Below are 27,555 nucleotides of genomic sequence, written 5' to 3' on the forward strand. Positions count from 1 at the left end.
CCTTCTTCCGATCGAAGACTTCTACTTTACATTAGTGATGGGAAAAATGAAGTTTTTGTCGGAATCGATTCCGGCTAGCTTTGAAGATCATTTCCGGATAGTACGTCCGGACTCAGTTTCCGGAATCAATTCCTGAATCAGCTTCGGAATCGGAATCGAGTTCGGAATTGTTTCCGGATTTGGCTCCGGAATCGGAATAGGCTCCAGAATTGGTTCCGGAATTTGTTCCGAAACCGGCACCGGAATCGGCACCGGAATCGAAATTGGCTTCGAAATCAGAATCGGCTGCGAAACGGAGTCGGTTTCCACATCTCTATAAGAAAAGGCGTTTGGTTCTAATGATGCTACGTATTGATAGCCGCAAAAAAATAAAATTATATTTGTATACGATTCATTTTCATTAAGATGCCCAGACTGATTTTGCTTCTTAAACTTCTTATTTCAATTCAAGAACTGATTGTCATTCCGGATCTAATTCCGTTTCTGGAGTCAATCCTGATTCCGTTACCAGGACAAATTGCGATTTCCAGGTTTATTCTGATTCCGGCACCGACTACGGAATCGCCTCTGCAATTGAATCCGGAGCAGGAATCGATTACAGCATCGGAATGAGCTCTGGAATTGATTCCGAACACGGAATCGGAATCGGGTAGGTCCGATTCCAAGCTCCCACCACTACTTTACATGAGTCCCTGCAAATACGTCCACAACAACATGGATCATTGTTGAGTTTTAAAATTAAGCGACCTTGACATAAAAATCCATAATACTAAACAATGAAATTTAAAACTGCATTTTTAAATTCCTTTTCAAATTCACCCGTTGGCACATTTGTGCCGTCTAACCACTGCTTAGCAAAGTGAAGTTTCGCTGTCAATCCCAATCAGCTGTTTGGTTGCGAAATACCGCTATGAGGAGGACAATGCCCGATATAAACAGAACTGCTGCTATACAAACACTTACTAGCAACGGGACAAAGAGCGACAGTGCTGTCTGGTGTGTGTGTTCTTTCCTCAATTCAACAGCCCCCAGCACGACGATGATGGAACGCAAGCTTACCATCCTGTACGGAAGCCAGTCCGGCACGGCACAAGATCTGGCCGAACAGATATGGCGCGAATCGAAGATGTACTTCTTCCGCGGGAACGTTCTTCCGATGGACGAGTACGACGTTTCGGAGCTGATCGGAGAACGGTTTGTGGTGTGCGTCTGTTCCACCTACGGCCAGGGCGAGGAGCCTGACAACATGAAGCGCTTCTGGAAGTTTCTGCTCCGCAAAAGCTTGCCCAACGATTCCCTGCAGCAGGTGCACTTTGCCGTCCTCGGACTCGGTGATTCGCGCTACCCAAAGTTCAACTACGTGGCGAAGAAGCTACACAAACGTCTGCTGCAGCTCGGCGGAAGTGCACTGCTGCCGGTTGGGCTGTGCGACGATCAGCACGATCTCGGATATGGGGCTGTTTTTCTGCCCTGGATCAATCAGCTGTGGGATGAGCTGGGACGTATTGTGCCACTGTCGGCCGGAACGCACAAGCTGCCCGAAAGCCCTCGCGAGTTCCGATGGCAGGTGGACATTGCAAAGGAAGGGCATATAACGAAGGACATTAGTCCGGAAGGCATCGACCTGTATGCGGACGTAAAAATGCCCAACGGATTCCAAACGGTGGTGGTGGAAAATCGACGAACAACGGCAGCGGAACACTTTCAGGACGTTCGGATGATAACTTTCGAGAAAAAGGCGGTGCCTTGGTGTTCAGGCGATGTGCTATATGTGAGGCCGCACAATTCGAAAGAGAGCGTGGACCAGCTGTTTGAAATCTTCCACCAGCACGAGTTCGGCCTGGACAAGCAGACATGTGTGCAAGTGAAAGCCATTGATTCCGGTAAGTTCACTTACGTGTGCTGTATTTATCCTTATCAAGATCATCAACTATGTTGCAAACAGCTTTAGATGCATGTTGTCGTTCATCTCTACAGTTGGAAGCGCCGTTGAGATATCTCCTTGCCATGGCAAACTTAGATAAGATAATGATGATGGATGGGGGGATTTAGTGCAGCACCGTTACAATCAAACGATGCTGCACCCTGTTTTCTCCGATTATTTAGAATGACTGATAATGTACCTTTCTCATCAAACTGTTGTCAGTAGACGATACACTTTGTCGACCACGTTTGTATGCTTTATTACGCCCCGCGCATACATGCATGCGATGGAGCTATACGTGTTTCCTTACATTCTACCGCCTATCCTTGCGTTGCACCATCTTCCTGCCAACCATCATCGTCCGAGAGGAAGCGCCGCTTTGCTGCCGTGTTCATGTACGGTCTATATACCCACTCCGTGTCGGCCGCGTCCAGCTCGTCCACCGTGCCGAGCTTGATCTGGTACAGCTTCAGCTGGAAGCGCGGCCCACACTCCGTCAGCTCCAGCTGCTTGTCCACCATGCGGAAGGTGTGATGCCGGAAGCTGATAAAATCGTCATGATTAGCGAACGTCATGACGCGCTTCGAGTCTTCCTTCGGCACCGGGAACAGATACCGCAGGATGGACATCGTTCGTTCGGCCAGCTTCGTTTTGAAGTTGTGGAAGATCAGGTGCGGCTTCTGCTCGCTCATCGTACCAATGTCCGGAATGTCGTGGCGCATTACCACCCCGGAAATGTTGAAGCTTGCCGTCGGCCCGTACGGCAGATGGCAGATTACGAGGTTGTCCGGTACGCCGCTGTGCTCGTGCACCACGATGAAATCCGTCACGTTGTTTGCCCGGCAGGCGTGCACGAGCTGCTTCATTTCGAAGTTACCGCGGTTCATTCGCTGCGCGTTGGGAAAGATGAGCCGCAGCTCCTTCACGAACTGTATCAGGCGGGAGGAGGGATCGCGTGACGTTGTGATCATGATCTTCGGATCCTCGCAGCCGGCGTACCGGTACTCGTCGTCCTTGGAATCTGCCGTGTTTGCTCCACCGCTGATGCCTCCGATTTCGGCAGCCCGTTTGGGACCCTCGTCGGTCCACTTAAGCTTTTCCTGCAGCGCTAATGCATCCTTTTTGAGATCGCCGTGTATCGGTATGTGCTCCTCAAGCGAACGTTTAATGCGTTCCTTCTTGTCCTGTATGGTTTTGTGTTTGTTTTCAACTGCCTTTCGGAAAAGATACTCTCGGCGTAAACGCGCCTGCCGACGAAGCATTTTGTAGCGTTTGTGCCGTATTTAATGCACTATTTTTACAGACCAACTGTGCTGGGGCACTTGATTCAGAGAAATACAACAAAACATTAGCACGTTGTTTTACCGAAATGTCATCTACGCCCCTTGCGTTGCTTTCATCTTATGTCGACTCGTGTCGTATATCTTTGTCGACTTGCGACGCCATGTATACTCCATCGCCTGGATGACAAAAGCTACGCATGTCATGATTGTTTTCGTCAAGCATTTGATTTGTTTCATTTTTAAAAGATCTTACTTGAATTACCTTATTGCCTTCTTTCAGAAATGCCGGTACCATCAATTCTTCAAAAACCCCTACCGCTGGTTGCCATTGCGGAACAGTACTGGGATTTAACGGCCATACCACGTGCGAGGGCATTTGCCGTGTTGGCCAAAAACTGCTCCAACGAGCTAGAGCGCGAGAAATTGATCGAGTTCAGCCGTTACGAAGGTCAGGAGGAACTGTTCGCGTATGCTAACCGACCGAGAAGGACGATTTTAGAGGTGCTGTTGGATTTTCCACACGCTACCAATAGTCTCACCCTGGAGGCACTTTTTGAGCTATTTCAACCGATCAAACCGAGGGCATTTTCAATCGCCTCCGCCGTCGAAAGTGGTAAGCTGCAAATCCTGGTTGCCGTAATCGAGTACAAGACAAAGCTGAGCATTCCGCGGCGTGGATTGTGTTCACACTGGTTAAAAGACCTGCAACCTGGAAATATGGTAAATGCATGGGTACGAAAGAGCACATTCCAACTTCCGGCCGATAATGTGAGTAGCACGGATAAAAAAACGTTTTGTTTGAAAATAATTAAGCTTGTTTTACTTCTTTGTTTTACAGAAAACTCCTTTGGTAATGATCGGTCCAGGTACGGGTCTGGCACCGTTCCGGGGCATTCTTCAGGAAAGGGAGCTGTCCGAAACACCTACATCGGCACCGTTGGTACTGTTTTTCGGGTGCCGCAGCTCGACTGCCGACTTTCACTGCGAGGAAGATCTGAAACGCATGGAACAGAGTGGCATGCTGCAGTTATTTTGTGCATTTTCTCGCGATCAGCCGGAGAAGGTTTACGTGCAGCATCTCATAAAGAAGGAGGGTATGTTGTTGAAAAAACTGCTGATAGAGAACGGTGGATACGTGCTCGTTTCGGGCAGCTCGAAAAACATGCCTCAAGCGGTAAAGGAAGCCTTGATAGAAGCTATCGGTGATGCACAGCACATAGAGAAGATGATACAAACGAATCGCTATCAGGAAGAGACATGGGCATAAGCTCACTTTTCAATAAACACTGGACGCAACTATTTGATAAATGGAAACAAATGCGACAACCAAAAAGCTATCTTAATGCTATTACAAAAGTGTATTTATCGAGCGATATTTTGAACTTATTCGGAAAATCCCCAAACTTTCAAGCTTCCAGCATCCCTTCGCCTATCGTTCGCGTCCTTGTCGTCGCAGGCGTACGCCAGGATGTATTGCTTTGGATGCCAGGCCACGGTGAAGGTGGCCGCGTCCACGGAGATATCTGCCACCTTCTCGCCCGTCTCCGTGTCGCCGATGTCAATGATCAGATCCTCGCTCGCCGATGCTAACAGTTTTCCATCGTGGCTGAAGGAAATCGTGCGCACGGGCCAGTCGAGTCGGGAAAACACTCGCAGACAGGCCAACTCTTCTGCGTCCCACAGTGACACGAGCGCGTCGGCCGAACCGGTGGCAAAATATTTACCCGTCGGATCAAACTCGATACAGATGCAGGTACTTGGGTGCGCCTTCAGGACCTGCTGCAGCTCCAGGTTCGGGTAGTTAAGGATATGCACACAGCCCTGCCCGTTGGTGAGGAAGAACAGATCGCTGCCATTGCTCCAGGCGATTTCGTTCACCTCGAAGCTAAACTGTTCCTCGGCACGGATCTTGTGCGTGCGCGTGTCAATGAATGTCACCAGATCCTCCTTGTTGCCGACCGCTATCGTGTGCCCATCCGGTGACCATGTGATGTTAATGTTTTCCCCCTTCGTGTTTATAAATGTTGCACACTTGCCGACACGCACGTCCCATATGCGCACCGTCTTGTCGCCACTGGCCGTGCTTAGCAGGTCCGGCATCGACGCATGCCAGCATAGCTGATCGACCGAGCCGGTATGGCCGCGATAGGTACTCTCCTTGTTCTGAAAATGAATACAAGGGAAAATGGTTAGACGGGGGGCTCGCTCGCGTAAAGCACTACCACCATCATTACCAAGCGTTCCCGATCCAACGTAAACACGGCCACGGTCTTGTCGAAGGAACCGGACGCCAAGCGGCGCCCATCACAGTTCCACCCAACCGAATGGACCTTTGCCGTGTGTGCCTTTGAAGCTTCTCTGCTTTTGTTGTGTCCCTTGAAATACTCCTGTAGCTCAGCGAGTTGCGTTTTGCTGCTCACCATTGTGATCTGTAGTTGGTTTGCTTCTTATATTAAGCGAAAAAAATCGAACAAACGGCACGGGCAGATTGTTTTGTTTATGTGCTGTAAGCCTGAATGACATCCGTTTGATCGACCACCCAATTCACATGGAGTCTCAATGAACAACCCAACAACCAGCTCCGACAACTGACGTTTCTGTCGGATTTCAAAGAACTGTCAATGCATCGTAGATTGGAAGCTTGGTCGAGAGCTGAGAATAGGTAAATTAACTACCATTAATCTATATCACTTCTTGAACTTCTTTCGTTCCGTACTTCTTTATTCACAATATTTTTTCTCCTCTGTCGCTTTATCTTTTACCATCATGCCAGCATAAAGCTTGATTTATTTACAGTTCCTCAATGCTAACGGTTTTTTGCCCGATTCAAACAAAGTGCAACAAAGTGTAGATACTGCTTAATGGCATAGGGAAAGAGAACAGGGCAGCATCGTACTATTCGGGTAACAACATTGAGATTTCAGTCTTCTTTGGACTGCGACCACATTGGCCGCCGTCACTGACCATCACGTGAACGGAAGACACACCGCCAGCAGCGCGGTGTTCCGAAGCGGCACAAAGTTAATCCCGCCCGGGACAATTGTACACACGCGAGAAGGTGCGTAAGATCTACCAAAAACCAAACAACCGACCACCATCGAGCGGCGGCATCTTTCTGATATCGATTTTAGGCAGCCCATTATGTAGCCACGGAAGGAAAGTTGTTGCTCTCCTTACCTGCACCTGCTGTAGACTTGTTTGGTCGATGAGCAACAGTAAAAATGAAAGGATGTCGCCGCTGTGATATAGCTACCAGCTCTACCGTTGTGCTGTTTCTCTATGAAAACTGTAAAGTGTGTGAAACCCCCCTGCACCGTAAATATTTCCGTAAGATAATAGATGGTACAGAGCCTAAGCGGCAGCGGCGATTGCAGCCAAGCATCGCCTGAACAGCATGTATGAGAATTAGATTAGCAAGCTATGCTGCACATTCAGATCACATCAACCCGTGCTCCTCGTGCCTTGTGAAAATGTGCTTTTTCTAAAAATAGGCTTGTAGTGAAAATTTCCCGACCCCTAAGATCGATTTTTGACGAATGGGGTGCGTTTGTCACACCACACGGTACGCCGTTTGACGTGTGCTGTTGCTGCTGCTTCCGGTGCGCTTTCATGTCTCGAAAAACTTCCGGCACGGTTCAAGCGGAAAACTAAAATGTGGACATTTCCCACGTGTAAATTGTGCAACACGTCCTTATCAGACGGCCACGATAAGCCTGGTGAATGTGAATGCACTCGTTGTGTGGACTTAGTGAGCTCATGCACAGCAACATGATATGCAACAGATTACAGCCAACTAGGGGAAATCGGGAAAGTACGTTGAATAATAATTTTATGAATAATTGATTGTGAGTGCGCACGATGGTCGAGTAAATATTGCACGCTAATGCACCCAGATAGGGCAAACAAACTGACTCCAGAAAACCGGCAACGATTCATATACGATACACGTGTTGGCTATAAGACCTCGAGAATAGAACCATCATTAATCGATGCCGCATATGAATAGACCACGCGCGCACGTCGCGGTCGTTCGCGTACTGGGGATGCGATGCATTTGGGTGAGACTAAACAAACAGATATCGCTTGTGCCTACTTGATGGTGCATCACTGCGACGAGAGAGCTGAGTCGATTGCACACTTCGATTCAAGAAGGGTTTACTCACTGCATTTGATCGACACTAAACAGAGATCGCATGTGACCGCTTGATGGTGCATCACTGCGACGAGAGAGCGGAGTCGACTGCACACTTCGATCGTGAACAGAAGGGTTTACTACCACCTGCAGCGATTGGTAGCCGTTTAAAATGCAATAACAATAACCGTCACGACGGTTATTTATCTTCTTTTCATCGCCGCCTGCACTTGACCAATGAGGCGGCAAGGCGAGCAAATCCGACACCACCATCACGGGCCGGCGTATTTGCATCGAAATGGCCAACCCATCAAATAAATCTCCATAATTAAACCATTCCGTAGCAAGATCAGTTAGCGCGCCGGAACAGGTTTACACCGCTTTTGGATGACAATTAATTGTATTACATAACGAAATGCTGCTTCTAACTTAGAGCACAGAAACTGCTCCATTTTGCTTGAAGGATGTACTTCCTATCAGCACAATTCTTTGCACAATCTGGCATCGGTCGGTTAAAGATGATAGAGTACACAAGCAGCAGCAGCGGCAGTTTGCCATTGTGTGCTCGAAACCGTTATCAAATGGTTCTCGTTAACCTTGCCCACTTCTGGGCAGTAATTCGAGTATCTTCACATTCGGGGCCGTTTGGTTGGCAGTTTGTTGAGTAATGGACGTCATTGCAGGAGGGCAAGCAAGAAGAAGGACACGCGCTTTAGCTTTCGACCGTTTTAAAATAGCATAGCAGGTTCGGAACAATAACTGTTTGATCGCTTGCTCCTAGCTGGGGTGTCCGGTCCGAAGTTGATAAGACAACAGATTGCAGACGCCTTGCCGATAGTAGAGCCCAGCATGAAGTAGAAGCTGTTTCTAGGTACTTACAATGGGCAGCGGCATACGATGGGAAGCGAGGGCGAAAAAAACACTCCAGCAAATATACATAATTATTGATTGAGACGTAAGATAATACATCAGCCCTTATCAGTAATACAAGGGGCAATATTACGTTATTGATTTTATCTCTCCTTCTGAAGGACTTGCATTAACATTGCTTCGGTTTTACTATCATTTCATTACAGGCTGGGACTGGGACAGCAGCACCGGATCCACCCGCTTGACCAGTGTGAACGAAGTTTGTGCTCAAGTGTATGGGATCTTGCCCCCGTCAAGCATCGGCATCGATTACACGGATTTTCCAAGCCAGCAGTTCTTGTGTGCTGACGGAGAAAATTATTGCAGCACTGCAACTGAACCCCAAGGAATGATTTGAACCAACACAAACACGCTACACTTGCATATTTTACCTCTCCGCCCTGCTCGCTACCAGCGTTCCGAATGACCGGTACGCCGCCGCCAGTTCTGAAGAAGCAGCAACAGGGCCAGCAGCGCCAGCTTTATGCAAAAACTCACGCAACCAGAACACCACGTGAACCAACGGTGTCGTGAAGTCTGCGGCCTGTTAGTTTAATCTCCAGGATGGAAATGAACTGCCCTGTTAACATGCTCCGAACGTGCGTCTGAATGGCAACAGTGAGAAAGGACAGGCCGAGCAGATACGAGTGCGAGTGATAGCGCAACATTGTATGCGGTGCCTATAGAAGGATCATCATAAGACACGCAACGCGATCTTCCGGAAGACAGCTCTCCGACCCTCCCACACCAAAAACGGGAACGATGGCGTCGTACGATAGTCAAAACCTTCTGCCCGGCAGCGGTGGGCGGACAAATGGAGGCAACATTAGCGTCGTTAGCAGCAGAAGCGGCGGTGCTGGTGAGTATTTTGGCGCGTTCGCCATTCTCGCGGATGGGTTTTTGGCCCCAATAAACAAACAATTCCGTTCGTTCGGCGGTGTCTCACCGCACGCTTCTGGACGATTTTATCGCCATCTCGAGAAGCTGTGACGTCCGGCTAAACATGCTAATATGCTAATTTTAACTGTTACGTGTCGGTGCAATTACAGCACCTACAGTTTTGTGTAGTGCCCCACAACACAACAACAGCACGTGGGATAGTGAATTTTGCGCGATCGAGCAATCGGTTTTAGTTTTAGGTTTTTCTGGTGAAAACATTGCTTTAGTATCTCATGTTTTCGTTAAAATTTAAATTTAAATTTCAAACGCGCGCCCTGGAGAAAGTCACTCATGGGTTGAATGTTGATTCCGCCTAGGAACGGAAATTGCTTTTTACGCAAGCGTTTAGTTCATGAATAAGATTACTAACTGTATTACTCATGCATAGTACCGTTTCATGTAAATGATATGGAGCTATTGAACAGCGCTTCATCACTATCAAAAGACGAATTTCTTCACGTCCAGCTCGATAAGCAACTTACAGCAAGAAGCTGTGCCACACGACACTTGTGCTCGCTTCAAAGATTGATTGATATAAAGACGGCATGGAAGGCATGGGAGGCTGGGGGAGGCGAGTGGACCCTGTCTTATCGTATCCACATACGGCATGATTGTGGCATGAATGTGGTACGAGACTTGAATGTTGTCTTTCGCCCCTTTTCTTCTTTTCCTTCGCACAACATAATTGGCTAATAAATTGATTGAAACGCTCATGCGCATGCGTACCATCGCGTGAAGGGTTCCCGATCGACACACTACCCCTTCTCTCGATTGATCGCCATGGGTTGGCGACTAGATCAAAAGAAATTCCTTCGCCACATAGCCGGTTGCTATGCTACTAAACTACACACATTCCTGCCCAATTGATCTATTGCCCATCCATCCAAGAAGTCCAAGAGTGGTGAACCAAAAAAAGGTGGTGGCGATTCGCTCCGTTCGCCAGTGTCAAGGGGATCTAGATCTCGCCCGCAGCAGGGCACCAGTGTGACCCAGGAGGACATCTAAGGGCGGAAGGCAGGGTACGATTTAATGCGCGCAGTGATAAAAATAGACCTTTATATTATTCATCCCCCATTCATCACGCGTATCAAAAGCGGTTCGAGTAATGGGAAAGGGCGGGGCGGGCGGGGGTACATCATATTTTTTTCTTTCAACAAGTCGGAACGTCGGATCATTTCGGACCAGTGCTTGTGTGTCTGATGCGCCATCAAACAGCTCCTTCTCCTCCTTGGATCGTCGTGTCATGTGAATCGCCCCCGAGGACCGGCAAGCTCGCCCGCTGATCAACTGTGTGAATAATGGTATCGCGCTCGCGACTGATGAGGGTTATTTATTGTCCGTCAGTACAGATTAAATTTGCCCGAGATTGCTTTATGCAACACACAAGATTCGGATGAAGACACGGCCGGGTTGCACTAGTAGAAGCAGGGCCCGATCGAATGGCGTATAAATGGCCATGGTAGTATGGTGATAGCGCGGAAGATGGCGAGAGCAATTATCAGCATGCCGTAAGGGGGTAACGTAGACAATAAACAACGTAGGAAATGCGTTACACCACGACAATGGCACCGGCTGATGATGAGTGAATCCCATCCCAAAACAAAGAATTGCAACTGTGCATGGGCGGACTGATAAAAATAAGCTCGGATCGATGGGAATTTCCTCTATGTTGAATGTTTAACAAAACGTCCAGTTAAACTAACGTCGATCTGCTCATCCTTCCGGTGATTAGTGTGATTAATGGATGATGATCTTTCCCGAGCAAACGGGGGTTGAGGTTGATTGAAACTAGGACAAACAGTTCATTTGAATACCACAAGCGAACAATCTTATCACTGGCACGCGACTTGTGCGAGATAGTGCCATTTATAATTGCACAATTAACACTCGCTGTGGGTATTGTTTTCATCAAACAGCATAATAATGAACGGGCGATTACAATCGCTTCCTTATATTGAGAACGTAATTATGTTTAAAATCTAATGATCATAAAAAATACCGGCTCTTTTAATCGAAGTTTTCTTTTCCTATTACTATTTCACCAGGGACCAACAATGACACGGAGAAATCACCCTTCCTGGAACCGGTGCGGCTCACACCGGCCTGGGAGGAGAACAATCTACCAAACGATGAGCTCAACTTCAGGGGTAAGTATGGGCCGTGGGAAAAAGGACGAAAGGAAGGGTTAGGTTCTTTTGCCAAATATAGATGCGAAAGGTAGATATGATTTAGGTCGCAGCATTAAGCGTATTTCAACGTAAGAAAATAGCTTGCATGTTAAAAAAAGGCACACCCCCACTGAGCCTGGAATGTGTGGGGGCAGTATTTTGTTTAACGTTCGCTGCATTCGCTTATATCATATGTCAGCTTAAAGCTCACACACATACAAATTTTAAACCCCGTCAGCAAAAGCTCGCGGGTGCAGTTTTGCGTGTGTTAATGTTTTAATAGAACGAAAGAACATTAAGTAGTCCGCCCTCGACGCAGACACACACGACGTTCGTTCTTCCCTTTACCGCAATCCACGGAGCTGTTGCGATAGATGGGTATAAGTGTGAATTATTGCTCGATTGGAAACAATAATTTATTGGTCCTGTTTTGTCGACATGGGTTTTTGCGTGCGACTTTTTTTTTTTGTTTTTTGGCAACAGTCATGCACGCCAACACAGCTGCCCCATAATTTAACCAATTCACATGCTTAGCCACGGAAACTGACACACGGGACTGCGCATTGTTGCTGTTACATGACCGCTAGGTGGTTCGGTAGAGCAGGTTGCGCGCGATTCGAAGTCTGTTGGCACAGTTTTCTTTTAAATTTACCTATCAAGCAATACATAGGCAGCAGCATGCGTGTGTATTTGCGTGTGTCTGAGAAAACAGCAAAAGAAGATTTTACAAATGACTTATTTAAAAATTAAAAAAAGACAACATTACCTTGAAAAAATTCTCGAAGGTCGCCTCAGGGGTTTCATATAAATAATGCGATTTTTTGTTATTCACTTTTTTTTTGTTTCCGTTAATATTTTTGCATCATTTTCACCATTTCTTTGATGTTCCTTCGTTGCTGTACCTTTGTGTCTGGCGATGATTTCTCTTTTCCTCCTCGCCAGTAGTACAGCGTTTCTTCCTGCACGTGGTTTCGATTAATCGTGCTGGTGAAATTTTATAAAAGGATTTTAAACTGAACAACCGAATGTAATCGATTGAAACATTCGATCCGTTGGATAATTATTATCAGATATTTTTTAAAGAAATTATTTCACAAACCAAATAAACTATCAACGTGAAAACATTCGAAATTGATTTTTTATTAAATTAAAAAAAAAAAAAAAACAAATTAATTTTAGTTTTTAAACTCGTTATGTGTCTGGTTCGCTAGGTGGATCGCTTGTCAGGCGGGAATAATTTCCTCGAATTTTTCCCGTGGCGCACTGCCCGGTCCCCCCGGAACGATAACGATGGGGTCGGTAAGGTAGCAAAAGTGAAAAGAGTGTCAGAGAGAAACATGAATTGCATCCCGACCGAACAAAGAAAAAGACGAGTCAAAAGGGAAGATGATGCACGTTGAACATGCAATTTCATCGGGGGCTCTCCGTCTTCGCCACCAACAGCAGCACTGGAATTCAGGATCCCCAGGATGATGAAACTGGCCGTAAGACCGAAGCACACAAGACACATTGGAAGTGGGAACTATAATTTAACATTTCTGCTTCGTTTTCGTTCTGCTAGTCATGCTAGCTTCCCTTTTTAATTTGCTGTCCTGCTTTGCCTTGCATCGTACTACATTTTCCACTTTGGCCATCCCGCTCGATGCTGGCGTTCGATCCTTTTGGGAAACGGAGCACACACCGACCCGATCATTCCAGTGGCATCTTTTTGTTCGATCGGATCGATCGGCCTCCCCTGGTTGGCGCGCGTTTTGAACAATTCAAAGTCTTGCAAGCATTTCCACCATCTCTCTCTCTCTCTCTCTCTCTCTCTCTCTCTCTCTCTCTCTCTCTCTCTCTCGCTCTCTCTCTCTCTCTCGCTCTCTCTAGTCTATTTTCACAAAAGCTACCGAAGGTTTCGTCGCCTCACATTCCGACCCCCGTTTGGGGGACAAGCGTTGTTAGTGTGTGTCATTTGTGTTTCTTTCTTGCTCCGAAACACAAGCAAAGTCTTGCAGGCCCGCCTCGGTTAGCACACGCTTAACCATCCCCCCAGTTGACAAGTGACGCTGCCGACGTGAAGAGGTCATTTTGTGTGACCGTCCAGTTACCGGCGAAGAATTTGTCTGGTGCAAAGAAAAGGGCGCGTACACGCTACCGAAACCTTCACGTCGTTGTTGTTAGGAAGCTGCATTTCTGCAATTGTTTGCAACACACATTTGGCACAGAAAGAAATAGGAAAATGTTTTTCACCTTGTACTATCTGCTAACGCGCTGGAACCTGCTTCCAGGGATGACGATGGAGCGGGCCAAGATGGAGCTCAACCCGCCCCGGGACAAGCTGCGACTCGTCTTCCTCACGCTAATGATCCACGGCGTGGGTACGCTAATGCCTTGGAACATGTTTATCACTGCCAAATCCGTAAGTTACCGCCACCGGCTCATGGTGCGAATGAACGCAAAGGATGCTTACAAAGTGTTTTCGTGTCATTCTTACAGTACTTCGTAGACTACAAACTCAGTCAAAATTACACAGGCGTCGAGTCGGAGTACGCCACGTACTTTCTGTCGTCCATCGGGTTTGCTTCCCAGATCCCGAACCTTCTGTTTAATTGGCTCAATATTTTCATCAACCTTGGGTAAGTGTGGCATAGCGCGCAGCAAATCAAAAAACCAGCACAGAGTGTAGAAAGTTAATGTGTGGCATCTCTATCTCTATTGTTCTACTGCGTGCACAGTGGCAACCTCACGAAACGGATCGTTTACAGCATTCTCATCGAAGTGCTGGTGTTTGTCGTAACGGTGGTGCTGGCCATGATTAACTCATCCGAATGGCCCGGTGCATTCTTCTGGATCACGATGACCACGGTGGTTATACTGAACAGTGCGTATATTATTTCGGGGAGGGCGCGTGTGTTTTCGATTGTTTGTTCGATTGTTAATCGATTGTTTGAATTGCAGTGGCGGGTGGAATTTATCAGAACACAGTGTACGGTATGGCGGCGAAGCTTCCGTTCAAGTATACCGGTGCGGTCGTGCTCGGATCCAACATCAGTGGCACGTTTGCGTCCATCATCTCGATCCTAAGCTCACAGTTTGCATCTTCGGTCAGGACGGCCGCAATCTACTACTTCATTACTGCGATGTTTGTGCTGCTGCTGTGCTTCGACACGTACTTTGCACTTCCGTTGAATGTGAGTAATGAGGAACCTTTTCCACTCCTAACACAAACCCGCAAAACATTAATATCGTTTTGGGTCGATTTTAGAAATTCTATCGCTACCATGAGCTGCTAAAGGAGAAGGAAATCGAATCAAACCAGCGTGCGAACGCGGGCGCCCGCCCACCGTACTGGACCATCTTTAAGCAAGCGTTCCCGCAGCTGTTTAACGTGTTTTTCGTGTTCTTCATAACGCTGGCCGTGTTTCCGGCCGTCCACTCCGACATCAAGCGCTCGGATAGCAACTTCATCATCGGCGACGATCTGTTCGTGAGTATCTGCTGCTTCCTGACGTTCAACGTGTGCGCCATGCTCGGCAGCCTGCTGACGTCCTGGGTGACCTGGCCCAAGCCCAAGTACCTGGTATGGCCCGTCCTGCTGCGGGCCGCCTTTCTGCCGCTGTTCCTCTTCTGCAACTATCAGCCGCTCAACATTACGCGCGTCCTGCCCGTCTACATCGATAACGACTGGGTGTACTGGGGCATCGGGATCGTGATGGCCTTCACGTCCGGATACTTCAGCTCGCTCGGCATGATGTACACGCCGCAATCGGTCGAACCGCAGTACGCAATGACGGCGGGCATGTTTGCCGCCGCCATGCTGATTACCGGCATCTTTACCGGCATCCTGTTCTCGATGGTGTTCCCGATGGTGGTGCAGTACAACTTCCTCGCCTGGCTCCACTAGGCCTGGCATTGGGGAATGGGCGTCTACGACGGGTACGTCTCGTAACCGTACTAAGAGGGCGCATCCCATTCCCATAGCAACAACACACCCACGCTGGGTGTGTATATGCGTGGTCAAGTTAAAGTAACGATCAGTGGCTGATCATCGTCGTTTGAACTGTGGGTTCCGTTTCTAGCTCATCTACCAAAACCTATATCACTTTGTTCAGAATGAAAGAAAGCTTTCAAACAGTCTGGATAGTAGATGGACGATAGATAGAAGGGAAGTGGAAATCTCTACCGGTTGAGATATAGTTTCGCACAAATTAAGCGTTCAAGATCTTGTTTTCTTTGTGAGTGTTTGCTTTTTTTTTCATTTTTTATTATTATGCATGCTTTAGCGTCGGGAGAAATTCTCACCGTTTTGTACTTTCGGTATCTGTGTGGACTTCTGCGGTCTGCAAAAACTGTACTACGCCGCTACTACACGACTGCGCAAATTTCGCGTTTGCGAAAACCGTATGCAAAACTCTACATAATAATTATAGCTCACAAACGTAGAAACAATGTTTGATCTTGAGTTTTGCATACGATTTTGGCCAACACCGAATTTTACGCTATCGTGTAGAAGCGGTGTAGTACAAAACATTACTTTGTGTTTTTGAGCGTTTATGTTCATTATTTTTCCATTTTCGTTAATTTTATCATATTGCATTGTATGTCATTCACATCAACACGCTCAGTGTATGCGTCCTTGCACTGATATGTATGCTCTTTAAACGATGAGAACAGTTAACAATTTCATCAAAGTGCATCGTTTTAGTCTGAAATTATGAGTCATAAATGTTAATCGCTATAATAATGGACCCAAACACACACTTTAACACCCCAATTATGTATTTGAACAACAAGTTAGTCAACGAAACCGCTTGGATTGCAACGCTCTTTATGGTCCAATTGCGGTTCACGGAGAACGCTGTTAAACTCAACATCTGAAAGGACATTGCTAGAGGTCTGCGTACTGTTACAGATTTCAAATAATTTTAGTTTTTAAGTATATGTTTATAGGGGGATTACCTCACAAAGATGCGAGAAAATAATGCCGCCATCTCGAGATGCGGTAAAAAAAAATACCTACAATGAGTAAAAACTTTCGCTATATTTATACATCCCTCCATCACACTGGAGACATCAGCATTTCAAGATCATCGAGTCAAACCTTTTGGATATTGCAACATCAGCTCCGATTTATTGTTTAATGTCCATGTCATGGATGTAGCTTTATGTATCAAAATGATGATGAAACTAACGAAAGATGTCCTCATTTAAAGACCTTCTACTGGAGATAGTGATTGATTGGATCGTATTCTCCTCGATAGGAAATCATTCAAAGCGAAATATCCTGCACTGTTAATTGAAAATTATACAAAAAAAAAACAGCTCATTCGCTCTTTTACGTTTAATGTGTTTCTTAGTCACAAGCTTTGGCTACATTTAATTACAACTCAAGCAACGAAAGATGTCACATGCGCAAGCAAAAAACTAGCAACCGTCACTTTAAGCGTGCCCAAAAAAGTAACTAAGTTTTGTCTTTAAGTATAATAAGAGTATAAGAGTTTAAGTATAAGAGCAGGAGCTCAACTTGGAGTATAATTTTGAGTAGTAAGTAGTCGTCATCAGTCTCGCAGACCACGAAATTTCCAAATTACACTGTTAAAATTGCTTTAACATACCGGATCTCATAGGACCAAGTGTCATTTTGACAATTCACTCAAAAAATGGAATGTAGACCAAAAACATAAATGCGGAACAGGCAAACCACCTATGCCGTGTGTCGCACTGATTTACTAAACAGAAATGGTTTTAAAAAGAGGTGATTTTAGTTCAAAGCCCCATAATTACGGTTCATGTTAATGATGATCTTTTTTTACCCTTTTGTTGTTGTCTAAGTTGTAACATGTACCAAGAGCAAATCTACAAATGATAGTCACCGTTTCTTCACTGTTAGACTGATGATTTCTGGTTTTGTCGTAGTAAACTAGTGTTTAGTTTATGATTTAATATTTTTTACAATTTTGCAAACTTTTTATAATCTAAAACTGATACGGACGTTACAGTGGACGCCAAATTGCACTAAGATTACGTTTAGAGTATAAATACGTTTTAAAATATCGTTTAAAATTCGTGTGCGCTTGCAAGGGTTGGGATTTATTTCGCTTGTTCGAAGCAACTTACTATTCGTTTTCTTTACGTTTTCGAAATAAAATGCTTGAAATACATACACTAACATTTTTGTTTATTTAAGGTATATTTTTACTATCTCATTTTTATTAAATTTGTTTCAAATATACTACACTACCTTTCACACCTTTTAGCTGAAATCGATAGAGAACTGTTGTGATGATCACGTTTAAAAAACGAAACACTTGTTTATACGATTACGGGAAAGAGAGCTATCAACAATTCCATCAAACTGTACTACCGATAGAGAACGCAAACGAACATAATCAAACTCAAAAGAATAACGAACAAGCAACCAGAACATTTGTTTTTTAAACATACACTGAGATACTAAATTTATAGAAGCTGACTTAAAATCGATAATTAAAAGTGCTGCCGCTACCGTTGTATTTCGTCCTTTTTAAATCAATACTAATTCATACACACCTAATTTTCATACACACAAGCACTATGGAAACTTCAATACAAGAACAATAGGAGAGTGCAGCAGAAACAATCGTTGTAATAAAATACTTCCTCATTACAAAAAGCCACTCTTTACTACTTCTCCCGCTCTCCAGTAGTATCCAGAAGATACTCTCACTGCTAAAGCATACTGAAGTATCGATGGATGAATACAATACAGTAAGAACCATAGCATAATAACACAAACGTATTAAATAATTCTAGTGCGGTGCTTGTTGTTGGGAGCAGCATATAACTATCATATAGCGAGATAGCGTACTTGTTCGAAATAGTTACAGGACAACAAAGTACTTTACTCCAAATGACAAAGGACGTTGGCAGGTGTTAATCTTTATATACACATATATACATAGTATTAAAGCACAAGAATTTATTACGCGTATATAGAACGATCAGGGGCAGGGGGATTGTATTAGATAGCAAAAGAAAGGGATCTTTTTCAACCAGATGTGCGCTTCGTTCGCGTTAAGTAGCGCTCTCTTTCACTGAAGCAATATTACACACACTCACTGTGGCACACAATTAATCAACAACGGCAAGCTATTCTAAAACCAAAAAAATACATAGCGCCTGCTCTTCTCTTAATCTCCTCTAAACAATTGGGCTACACATAGTCAGGGATTGTGGATTATAGTGTTGCTGTTGCACCGATAAAACTCCCCGATATTGCTTATTTCAAATGGCTGAAGGTACGGGAGAAAGAAAAAAACCTCCAAATCGTGTTTTAACTTAACCCATTCAACTCATCCAAACGCACTACGCATAGTCACATAAAAACCCGATTTCTAAAAGTATCTCTTTTGTACAAAGCATGTTACACGTTAAACAAACTATCTTCAACTAGAGTACAATGTTTGCTACAAGTGAGTAAACATGGAAGGAGTTTGAGAGTATCGAACTGAGATATTTTGCAAGTATAGTAAATAATAGCAAAACAACACACACATTTTTCCCGAAACATTTTACCAATCTATCTACCTAGCCACCAGTTGATGATGGATGCATTAGCGAGAGTATAGATAGATTCTTTTTTATCTATGGGGAATGTTGTTATGCAATCAATGTTCCCCACCCTCTCTCCCTCCTCTTCTTACTTTCTACTCTTGTTAATCAAACTCTAGCAAACGATCAATCAATCAATCATTCTTCTTAATACCTCAAAAACAACATTTCGCTCAAACTACACATAATATATACCATTTTTATCTCGTGTCCGCACTCAGCACACACACATATACACAAAGAGTGCACTTATCCAACTCTAGCTCTTCATACTTACATACAACAACTCATACTGGATATTACCAACAGTACTTGAAAAGATATTGGAAATGAATCGTAAATTTCGGACACTGTTTTTGATAGTGGAAAGAAATGGAAATATTAGAACAACATTTACCAAACAACAAATAGCGATGGCAAAAACGATACCAGACACAATAAAAGTCGACGGGGAATATTTTCCTTGTTCGGATGACAATAAACACAGCAAAAATAAAGCATAAAAGAATAGGCTCAAAAGACAAGCAAGTGCACTAATGACACACACTGCTGCGGTGCATTCAAAATGCCTTTTTAGATTGGATTTTTTTTGTGTGTGTGTATTGAGCGCCGGAAGTTATTGTTGCGGATGTTTTCTATCTTATGCGACAGTTAAAACAAAGTGTTGTCGAATACACACTCTGCTGAAAAATGCGGATTGAGTTTTAATTTTACTGGTTGAAATAAACAAGAACAGATAGTAACAAAGTAATATGATAGTGGAACGATAGTGTGTTAAATAACATGGTTTATAGTGGAATCGAGTAAGCAAAGAACAAAAAAGGGAAAGAGAAAGTGAAAGAGAGATAGAGAGAGAAAGAGATGAAGAAAGTAACATGTGCCATATAAAAAGTAATAAAACTAACAAAGAAAATTCATAAGTAATAAAGGGAAAGAAAGCTAGCCAACAAATAAAACATAAGATAAGAAAAGTTAATCTTACAGCGCGGATAGCTTAGAAAAGAAATGATAAAACAGTAATCTTATTATAAGCAATGATATGTGGTGGCAGCAAATGGAACCAATTTAGTAATGCATGTAAAACATTGGACAAGAAGCGGAAACATGCCCTTGACCAGGATTATTATCAAATATTAATCAATAGCCTCCCGTTTTCTCCTTATGTAATCTTCCTTCACATATGGCTTAATAACTCTTTCGAAGACATCAACCAAAAACACATACAGGGGACGTACACAAGAAAGGGAAAAGGAAACAGAAATGGAAGCAACAAAATTAAAGTAAAAAGTTTTGTCCCAGTTTAAATCCGTCTTTACATATTTAATAAATGCCGACTTATGAAAGAAACAGAGGAATACAATACATAACACAGTATCAAATGAGGATAAACAAACGCCCCCCCCCCCCCCCACTCCCCACGAACCCTACTTTCTCAACTATTGCTTTCCAAGAGTGTTGTTATACGTAATAAAAAGAAAAACATAATCGTTTTACTTTTTTTCTATTTATTTCATGTTATTTCACATCGCTTTTGCGTCCACTTGTTCCTTAGGTTCCTTAAATTTTGTATTTATGTCCTCGTTTTTTATCGCTTTTACTTCTGTTGTTTGTGAATGTTTGTATTTTCTTCTCTTTTTACTTCTTAAGATTCCTCATGTGTCACTTGTAGAACAATTTGCAATTTGTATTTTAGAATTTATGCTCGCCGGTCTGCACATTTTTAAGTGGCAAACGTTTTACTGCCTTCCTCGCACCCTACTCTCTCTCTCTCTCTCCCTCTCTCTCTTGGCAGGAGGGATGGGGAGGGGGGACTATCCTCCTACTCTCCATTTGTAATTCATAATCTCTCCTTTTGTTTTCGAGTCTTTCCTCCTGTAGTAGCTAGCTTTTCCTTTGCATATAATGTCCTTTTCCCTTTTCTTTCTCATTTCTTCGTCGTCATTTTGCCCGCCTAGAAGCCATACACATTTGTTGACTTTTAATGCTGCTGCTGCTGTTGCTGTTGTTGTTGTTGTTGCTGTTTTGTTCTGTTTAATTTTTGTTTTTGTTTGCAATTGAGATTGCTTGTTTGTAATTCCTGTTTTTTGTTATATCTTTCATTAATCGAATCATGTAGTTCCCGCTAACAGTTTTGCAGCCATTTCTGAAGGGAGGAAAGTTGAAGAAAGTTTCACATTATACCAGTTGTTGGATCTATCGTTGCTTTTTATGATACTCTTCTTCTGCAGATACAGTTCGAGTATGATTATTTTGAGTGAGAACTTTTGTTTTATAATGTAAGTGTGTTGCATGTGTTGTACGTGTGGGTGGGTGTTGTGTTGTTTTGTATGAAAATGTGTATAACGTGTCCGGCGGGTAGGATAAGATAGCAGTGAAGAACAGAAGAAGATGTAAAAGAAAAGGCAGTATATATTAACATGCATTATTGTTTAATGTGTTGCCCGTTTGTTGCAAGTAGTTGTGTTTTGTTGTCGCTTTTATAAGCTGTTTGTGTTTGTTTAGTATTTCGCAACCCCCGTTTCTTGTAAAGGATAACTCCCATCCGGACCTATCTCGGTAGCAAGGATTGACTATACGGTAACGTGATGCAAGAAAGTCTAGTAAATGCCCATAGAGGGTTCTCTAATCGCGTAATCGTCTCATCAAAAATAAATCAAGATTGTTTAGAGTGAAGTCTACATCGTCAGTGAAGATGGTAAATTAGACACATCTCCCTCGTTCGAAAAATAATGAAAATGCCAGGGGAAACTCAAAGTAATCCTCGTACTACTCATTTTTTAAACAATAGAGAACTAAACGCTAGAAGAGTATCAAAGCTTTACATACATTTTACAAACAATAAACCTCGCGTTTTAAGATGCTTTCTTTAAGAATCTCTATCCCGTTGTGACGAAAAAAAGTGCTAAGATAAAGATAACATTTCTTCTGGAGCTAATAGGACGTTATACATGCATCTAGTCTATTAAAGCGATCGGTTTAATCTTGCTTACAGTAAACCCCTCCTAATCTGCGACCTTTCTAATTAAAAAAAATAACTCGAATTTAAATGAAATTTTTGACAGTCCCTTTATTTTCAATCTATTTTTGTCCCTCAAGTTTTGAAAACCTCTAAAATCTGTAATCTGTAAGATGGATTCAACATTACTGTTAATATTTTATCTGCAAATTATTCTTCATCTTCTTTTCTATTTTCTCTCTCTTTTCGCCTGTGCTAAAAAAAAACCCCGAATAGTTGTTGTTGTTTCTGTTTTGCCATGGTTCCTTCGATTCGAGAGAACTTCGAATAATACGCCTGCTCTTCTACCCAGCTTAAAACTGTCCAACGTCCATTTGTACGAACAACACATGTACATGATTTTGGCTGGTCATGAAGATGTGTATGTCCTCTGTTGTGCGCTTTACTCCTCAGTAGTACGATGTGGCAAAATGACTTCGAAACGTTGAGAAAACAGATACATACGTTGAAAGATCAGATACATTTGTGTAAAACGGTGTTGTAGAGGGATAGGTATGGCACGAATGCGGGCGCAAATGGCAGCAGAGTAGCAGAGTGTTTGTTTCAGAGAATGTTTCCCATAATAACAATGCGTTTTGAGAAGAAAATAATAAGGAAAATTGTCGAAAGTTTTCACATCAACCGTCACTTGTGTCTGTATCTATTATTTGTGCATGTGTATGTGCGTGCGTGTGTTTGTGTACGTGTGTTCGTGTGTAGGGAAGATGGGAATAAATCGAATCTGTAACATTTTAAGTTATGCTTTATAAACCAACCAATTAGTAATTAGTGCTCGAATGGGTAAACGTGTACAAGGCAAAAAAATGCAGCTCAATCACGGCAATAGTCGTTTCCCAATGACAGCATACCACTGCACCACCGTTGCATCATAATCCGTTCCTCCTAATATGTGGTCCAGCATTCCTTTTCCTTCCATCCAACCCGCTGATAATCATGATGACGTTAAGAGATGCCTTCCGTTAGTGTTCATCATCCTCCCCTCAGCTCGGTCGTAAGGAGAGCAAGCAGGATAACGGTCCGATTTGCAACCATCTCTGTATTCACAGTTATCTCCGCATCTTCTGTTTCTCTCGCTTTCCCGAGATTTCACTTTCTCTTTCTCGTTGCCGTAAACAGAAAGAAAAGTCCACCAGATTTCACACATAGCACGTGTTCGTCAAGAATTACTTTTATTGTTTTTTTTTTTTGTTTTTGACAAATGAAGCCGCTGTGTATTATTCTGATCCGAAAACTTATTGAAAATTAAAAACAAATTAAAAAGAAGCATATTGTTTGTGTGTGTTTTTTTCTGCAACTATTTTGCTGTTTATGTGTACTGGTTTTGGTGTGTTCGCCTTTTTCTGTTGTTTCCTAACGCTTCTGATGCTGCTGCTTATTGTATCTGTGGGTTTATTACACAAATCACCCGATTGCTATGGTTTTGTATGTTTTCTTTTTTACCCCTCTGCTTCTAAACACTAACTGCTCCCTCCCCACACACCTTCGCAGGGAAAGGACAAACAGAAAAACACGTTTAGTTTTGTTCTAAGGCCAGACGTACGTAAACAAAGAGTTTCTACTAAATAATAGTGTCTGTGCAAAAGCAGTGTGTGAGTGTTACGGTCAGGGTTCATCCACGCGAACGGACACAACACACTTTATCATTCATAATGGAATTTAGCGGCACTCGATTATTGCAAACGTGGAACCAAAAATTACACATTTTTTGCACCCCTTTTGCTTCTCTACGCCAGAAACGCATATGCACGAAAGGGAAACATAGAAGGAGTACGTTGCTGGGCATAACACCACATCACATTATGTCCTCTTTCTTCATGCCACAACATGTTTGTTTGTGTGTTTTCTCCTGTTGTTAACAATTACGAATGATGTCGGAAGGGACATTTGTTTCAGCTTTGTCCCATGGTTTGCTTGCATGATTTATCTACCTTGTCACGATCAAGACGATGACACAATAAGGACGAGGCTCTATCGATCGCGATAGTCACTTGCATGCGCAGACAACAATTAGACATGTTTCGCAGCTTCTCTCACATGATCATCCTTCTATTCATTTCATACAAAGCTTATCATTTCAACCTGTTTCACACTACGGCACGCACCTCACTCATTTACAATCATTCTAACTTATTTGTTTGTATATCAGACGTGTCGCTCTCTTCTTTAACTCATTGATCTTCGAGTAAGGGTGGAGGGCGCACTGATTATTTTAACCGCTAGAAAATAGTTGTTGGTGCTTTTACCGTCTATTGTTGTTAGACCAATGTGTGTATGTGTGTCAAACATATGAATGTGATTAACTAAGCATTGTCCTTCTTGCTTCTATCTGTTCCATTCAAGTATTTAACAACAAGTGACAGATTATTACACAATTATTGAAGGGCAAAGCAAAAACCCATCGTAATTATTTTAAACCTCATGTTGTTTATAATGCTTTGCTGCAACACCAATCTGTCACCTGGTTTTGCAATGCATTTGCACTCTTGTGTTTTTTCCTCTTTTGTTTTCCTGTGATCTCATTTATGCTCTTCTTGCCTCATCGCGCCTTTTGCACTGATGTGCATTTACAGTGTTACAGCAAGTGTGCATCTCCTCTTTTATAATTATTATCAATTATTATTATCAATTACACATTAATTCTCGCTTTTCCCATAATTCATACCTTACCTACCTCCGAATGTGTATATGCACATGTTTAAGTGTGTTTGGTGTGAGTGTGTTGTTTTACTTTTAACTGTGTATTTATGTGACTGTATATATGGATGCTCGTGTTGTGTATTGGCTCTTGGGGTTTGTGATTAAGGAGGGGAGGGGTGATTGGGGAGCGATATTTAGGGACTCTTCCTGTGCTATGCTTTCTTCCTTCTTCGTGGAAAGGAGAAAAAGATGTTGCTATACGGGCCCTATTAGTGTTGATGTTTGTGTTGGTTTGTGTAAAAATCTGCAGGCTAGTTAGTAGTTTGTTTAATAGCATGTTCCATCTTTTCTACTCTTAATTTATTCTAATTTTTCGTACACATTGTATTTCACCTTTCACATTTTCTGTTTTTGTCAAGGACAAAAAAGCACATTAAACAATAAAAAATAAAATCCTTCCTTACATACCATAACTAGTGCTTGCTTTTTTCCTTATTTTCAACGTTTTCATTTAGTACTTTATATCTCAACCGCTTGCTTTATTTATAAGAATTATACTTCACATTTTGTTTTGTCAAATAAAAGAAAGTAAATTAATACACCTTCGCATGCACCTACACACACACACACACCCGACCATTATTCAATTTATGATCCTTTTTTAACTTGCTGCATGATGATGTATCTGTTGTTTCGTGTTCCTTTATTTGTTTGCGTATCTTCTGTGTGTATTTTTATTGTATTTTATTGGATTGAAGTTTGCACTCTACCCTTTTTATCCTTCTCTGCTTTGCATTAGGTTCTGTCGGTCTAAGAATTCATTATATATATATTTATGTTTTATAATTCTTATGCGTTTTTCTACAGCTGATTACAAAGGGGGTAGTCGTCACGTGTTTCCTCTTCTTCTCTGCGTTTGTTTTACATATATAATCTGCCATATTTTGGGGACTTCTAGTGAAATTGCGGAGTGCCAGTGTTTTGTTGTTGTTGTTGTTTTTGTTTGTGTACGCCTATTTCTGTCCCTCTATTTCTCTTGCCTCTTGGTGGTATGTAACTGTGTACAACATGGGTTTTAGGGTAAATTTCTTTTTTCTTTTCTTTTACGTTTTGCTTCTTGTTGTTACAATTGTAAAGATAGTAGCAGCGTACATATTTATATTTAATATTATTTTCATTATGATAAAAACTAATGTACTTCTGATGGTTCCGGCTTAACCGAATGATGATTACTTGGATCTGGGGCACTAAGAGGCTGTTGGTTTTGTGCGTATTGTTTTGTTTTAGTTTTAGTTTTTTTTTTTGTGTAATTCGACGCGTACAGGTGGTGGTAGAGTAGGTAGTAGATCGAATCGCAGCGAAAAATTGGATGCGGATGCGGAAAAAAGAGGATAAATGGATAGAGAACGTACCGATTAGTAAGAGTTAGGTGTATGTAAACACAAAAAGAGATTTAAAAACAACAACCGACAGTCCATTTTCGTTCACCAGCACACACGGGGTGGGAACCCGCATGGATAAATTTTGATCACAAAGAGGGCAAAGTTTAATTAACTGATAATCGTATGAACAAGAGTGTTGTAAAACATTAGATTCACGGGGTTAAGAGTTAAGGATATTGAAGATGAGGACAAGGAAGACATAAATACTTCACAGCATACTAAATATGAGCAAAGGCTGACACTAATAGGAACGAATGTAGACAAAATGCATCTGTTCGTAATAGTCTATCATATCACAGCCACTAGTCCTAATTATGTTTAGTATAGAACTACGCAAATTGGAAATCTAAGTCATTTGTTAAAAAAAGTGCTACTCGAGCTATTTCAAATGAAACTAAACGCCATGAAGACTTATGGCATTTCCTTAGTACTGTTTGAAGTACATGCGTAAGAGATAGCCGGTAATTTAAAACAATGAAGCATATCACATGAAATCAATGTCAACTGTTTTGTAATACCACAACAAATAGCAACTAGAAAACTGAACAGCTCATCAATCAGTCCGCCCAGTAAAAATCACGATTATTGTTGATTGAATTGATTAATAAGTTTGTTATAAAATAACAATATCCAATTTACACACAAACAGACACATATAAATGAACAATTAGAAACTAATTGCAGATACTATCGTGATAAGAGAAACAATATCATCGCGAGTGCGCGAGGAAGTTTAGCGATTTACACCTTGAACATGGTAACGGCAAGCGAGAGCACAGCCAATAATGCAAATGATACATTCATCGAGCCTATCCAAATTGATAGGGAAATGAAACATATACTTCAGTTCAGTTGTTTGATTATGCATCATTTTAGCTCAGCTAGGATAGCATGATTGGCAGAGAGAGTGATGAAGGAAGTTGAAGGTAATGGTTTCCAGCGGTCGTGGTGGTGGTGTCGATATTGGACAGCAGTTGCAGTAGTAGTTTCGGAAATGGGAGGAGGTGGTATAATACCTTGTGGTGGTGGCGCTGTAACAGCGGAAACAGGCGGTATTACGGCAACGGGCGGTGGCGGGGGACCGCCGCCGCTGGGTGGCGCATGCGATCCTGCACTGTGTGGTGCCTCGAGCGGTGTTGTACTATGGGCTTGCTGTAATCCACCTGAATAATAGCCGCCATTTATACCAGCTATAAGTTTTTTTCTTGATTTGTAAATTATTATTTCACTTTTCTGCGTATATGGGGTTTTGGTTTTTTTAATTTAAATTAAATAGATAGATTTTGTTTTTTGTTTAATGTACTGTCTTTTTGTTTTTAGTAAACATAATAGCTAAAGTTAAAGTTTGATTCGTTTAGAAACTAAAAGCATGACAATGAACAACATATCACTACGATAGTTTTTCTTATCGTTTTGTTAATCATCGTTTTACTGTGGTGGGATTGGCATTTGAGGAAACAGTTTATGTTGTTGTTGTGGTGGTTGTGGTCGTGGTTGGTTGGTTGGTGAAAGTGGTATTTATCGAGAAGAATC

General features: G+C 42.8%; 4 protein-coding genes across 17 annotated transcripts in view; 1 reads left to right on the forward strand and 3 right to left on the reverse strand.

Moving 5' to 3' along the window:
- Nucleotides 1–895: 895 nt before the first annotated feature.
- Nucleotides 896–19,420, forward strand: LOC121587870 (NADPH-dependent diflavin oxidoreductase 1). Of its 5 annotated transcripts, XM_041905117.1 has the most exons (9): nt 896–1,883; nt 3,488–3,975; nt 4,046–4,342; nt 11,253–11,334; nt 13,626–13,756; nt 13,834–13,973; nt 14,073–14,218; nt 14,296–14,528; nt 14,603–19,420. In XM_041905117.1, exons 1-9 carry the CDS (start codon nt 911–913, stop codon nt 15,239–15,241), a joined length of 3,129 nt encoding a protein of 1,042 aa, XP_041761051.1. In that variant the 5' UTR covers nt 896–910; the 3' UTR covers nt 15,242–19,420. The 5 variants fall into 5 exon arrangements, with proteins under 5 accessions (XP_041761051.1, XP_041761047.1, XP_041761048.1 ...); XM_041905113.1 differs by lacking the exons at nt 896–1,883; nt 3,488–3,975; nt 4,046–4,342 and adding exons at nt 6,082–6,265; nt 8,416–9,107 and having other exon boundaries at nt 11,233–11,334; XM_041905114.1 differs by lacking the exons at nt 896–1,883; nt 3,488–3,975; nt 4,046–4,342 and adding exons at nt 7,948–8,210; nt 8,416–9,107 and having other exon boundaries at nt 11,233–11,334.
- On the reverse strand, nt 2,168–3,281 carry LOC121587873 (U3 small nucleolar ribonucleoprotein protein IMP4). The gene has a single exon (XM_041905131.1). The coding sequence runs from the start codon at nt 3,184–3,186 to the stop codon at nt 2,245–2,247; it is 942 nt and encodes a 313-aa protein (XP_041761065.1). The 5' UTR covers nt 3,187–3,281; the 3' UTR covers nt 2,168–2,244.
- On the reverse strand, nt 4,543–5,866 carry LOC121587872 (THO complex subunit 3). Its single transcript, XM_041905129.1, has 2 exons — nt 5,442–5,866; nt 4,543–5,370 (listed from the first exon to the last, which is right to left on the reverse strand). The coding sequence occupies exons 1-2, from the start codon at nt 5,628–5,630 to the stop codon at nt 4,591–4,593; spliced, it is 969 nt and encodes a 322-aa protein (XP_041761063.1). The 5' UTR covers nt 5,631–5,866; the 3' UTR covers nt 4,543–4,590.
- Nucleotides 19,421–20,451: 1,031 nt separating the features above from the next.
- LOC121587871 (C-terminal-binding protein) overlaps nt 20,452–27,555 on the reverse strand; it is a 52,922-nt gene continuing 45,818 nt past the window's right edge. For 6 of the 10 annotated variants that reach the window (XM_041905123.1, XM_041905118.1, XM_041905121.1 and 3 more), the window contains exons 7-9: nt 27,039–27,212; nt 22,699–25,835; nt 20,963–21,070 (exon numbers count right to left, since the gene is read on the reverse strand). In XM_041905123.1, the coding sequence (XP_041761057.1) occupies nt 25,828–25,835; nt 27,039–27,212 (182 nt within the window). In that variant the 3' untranslated portion in view covers nt 20,963–21,070; nt 22,699–25,827. The other 4 variants (XM_041905125.1, XM_041905127.1, XM_041905126.1 and 1 more) reach the window with 4 other exon arrangements.

This window comes from Anopheles merus, chromosome 2R (genome assembly GCF_017562075.2).
Source record: "Anopheles merus strain MAF chromosome 2R, AmerM5.1, whole genome shotgun sequence".
In the NCBI taxonomy this organism is placed as follows: Eukaryota; Metazoa; Arthropoda; class Insecta; order Diptera; family Culicidae; genus Anopheles; species Anopheles merus.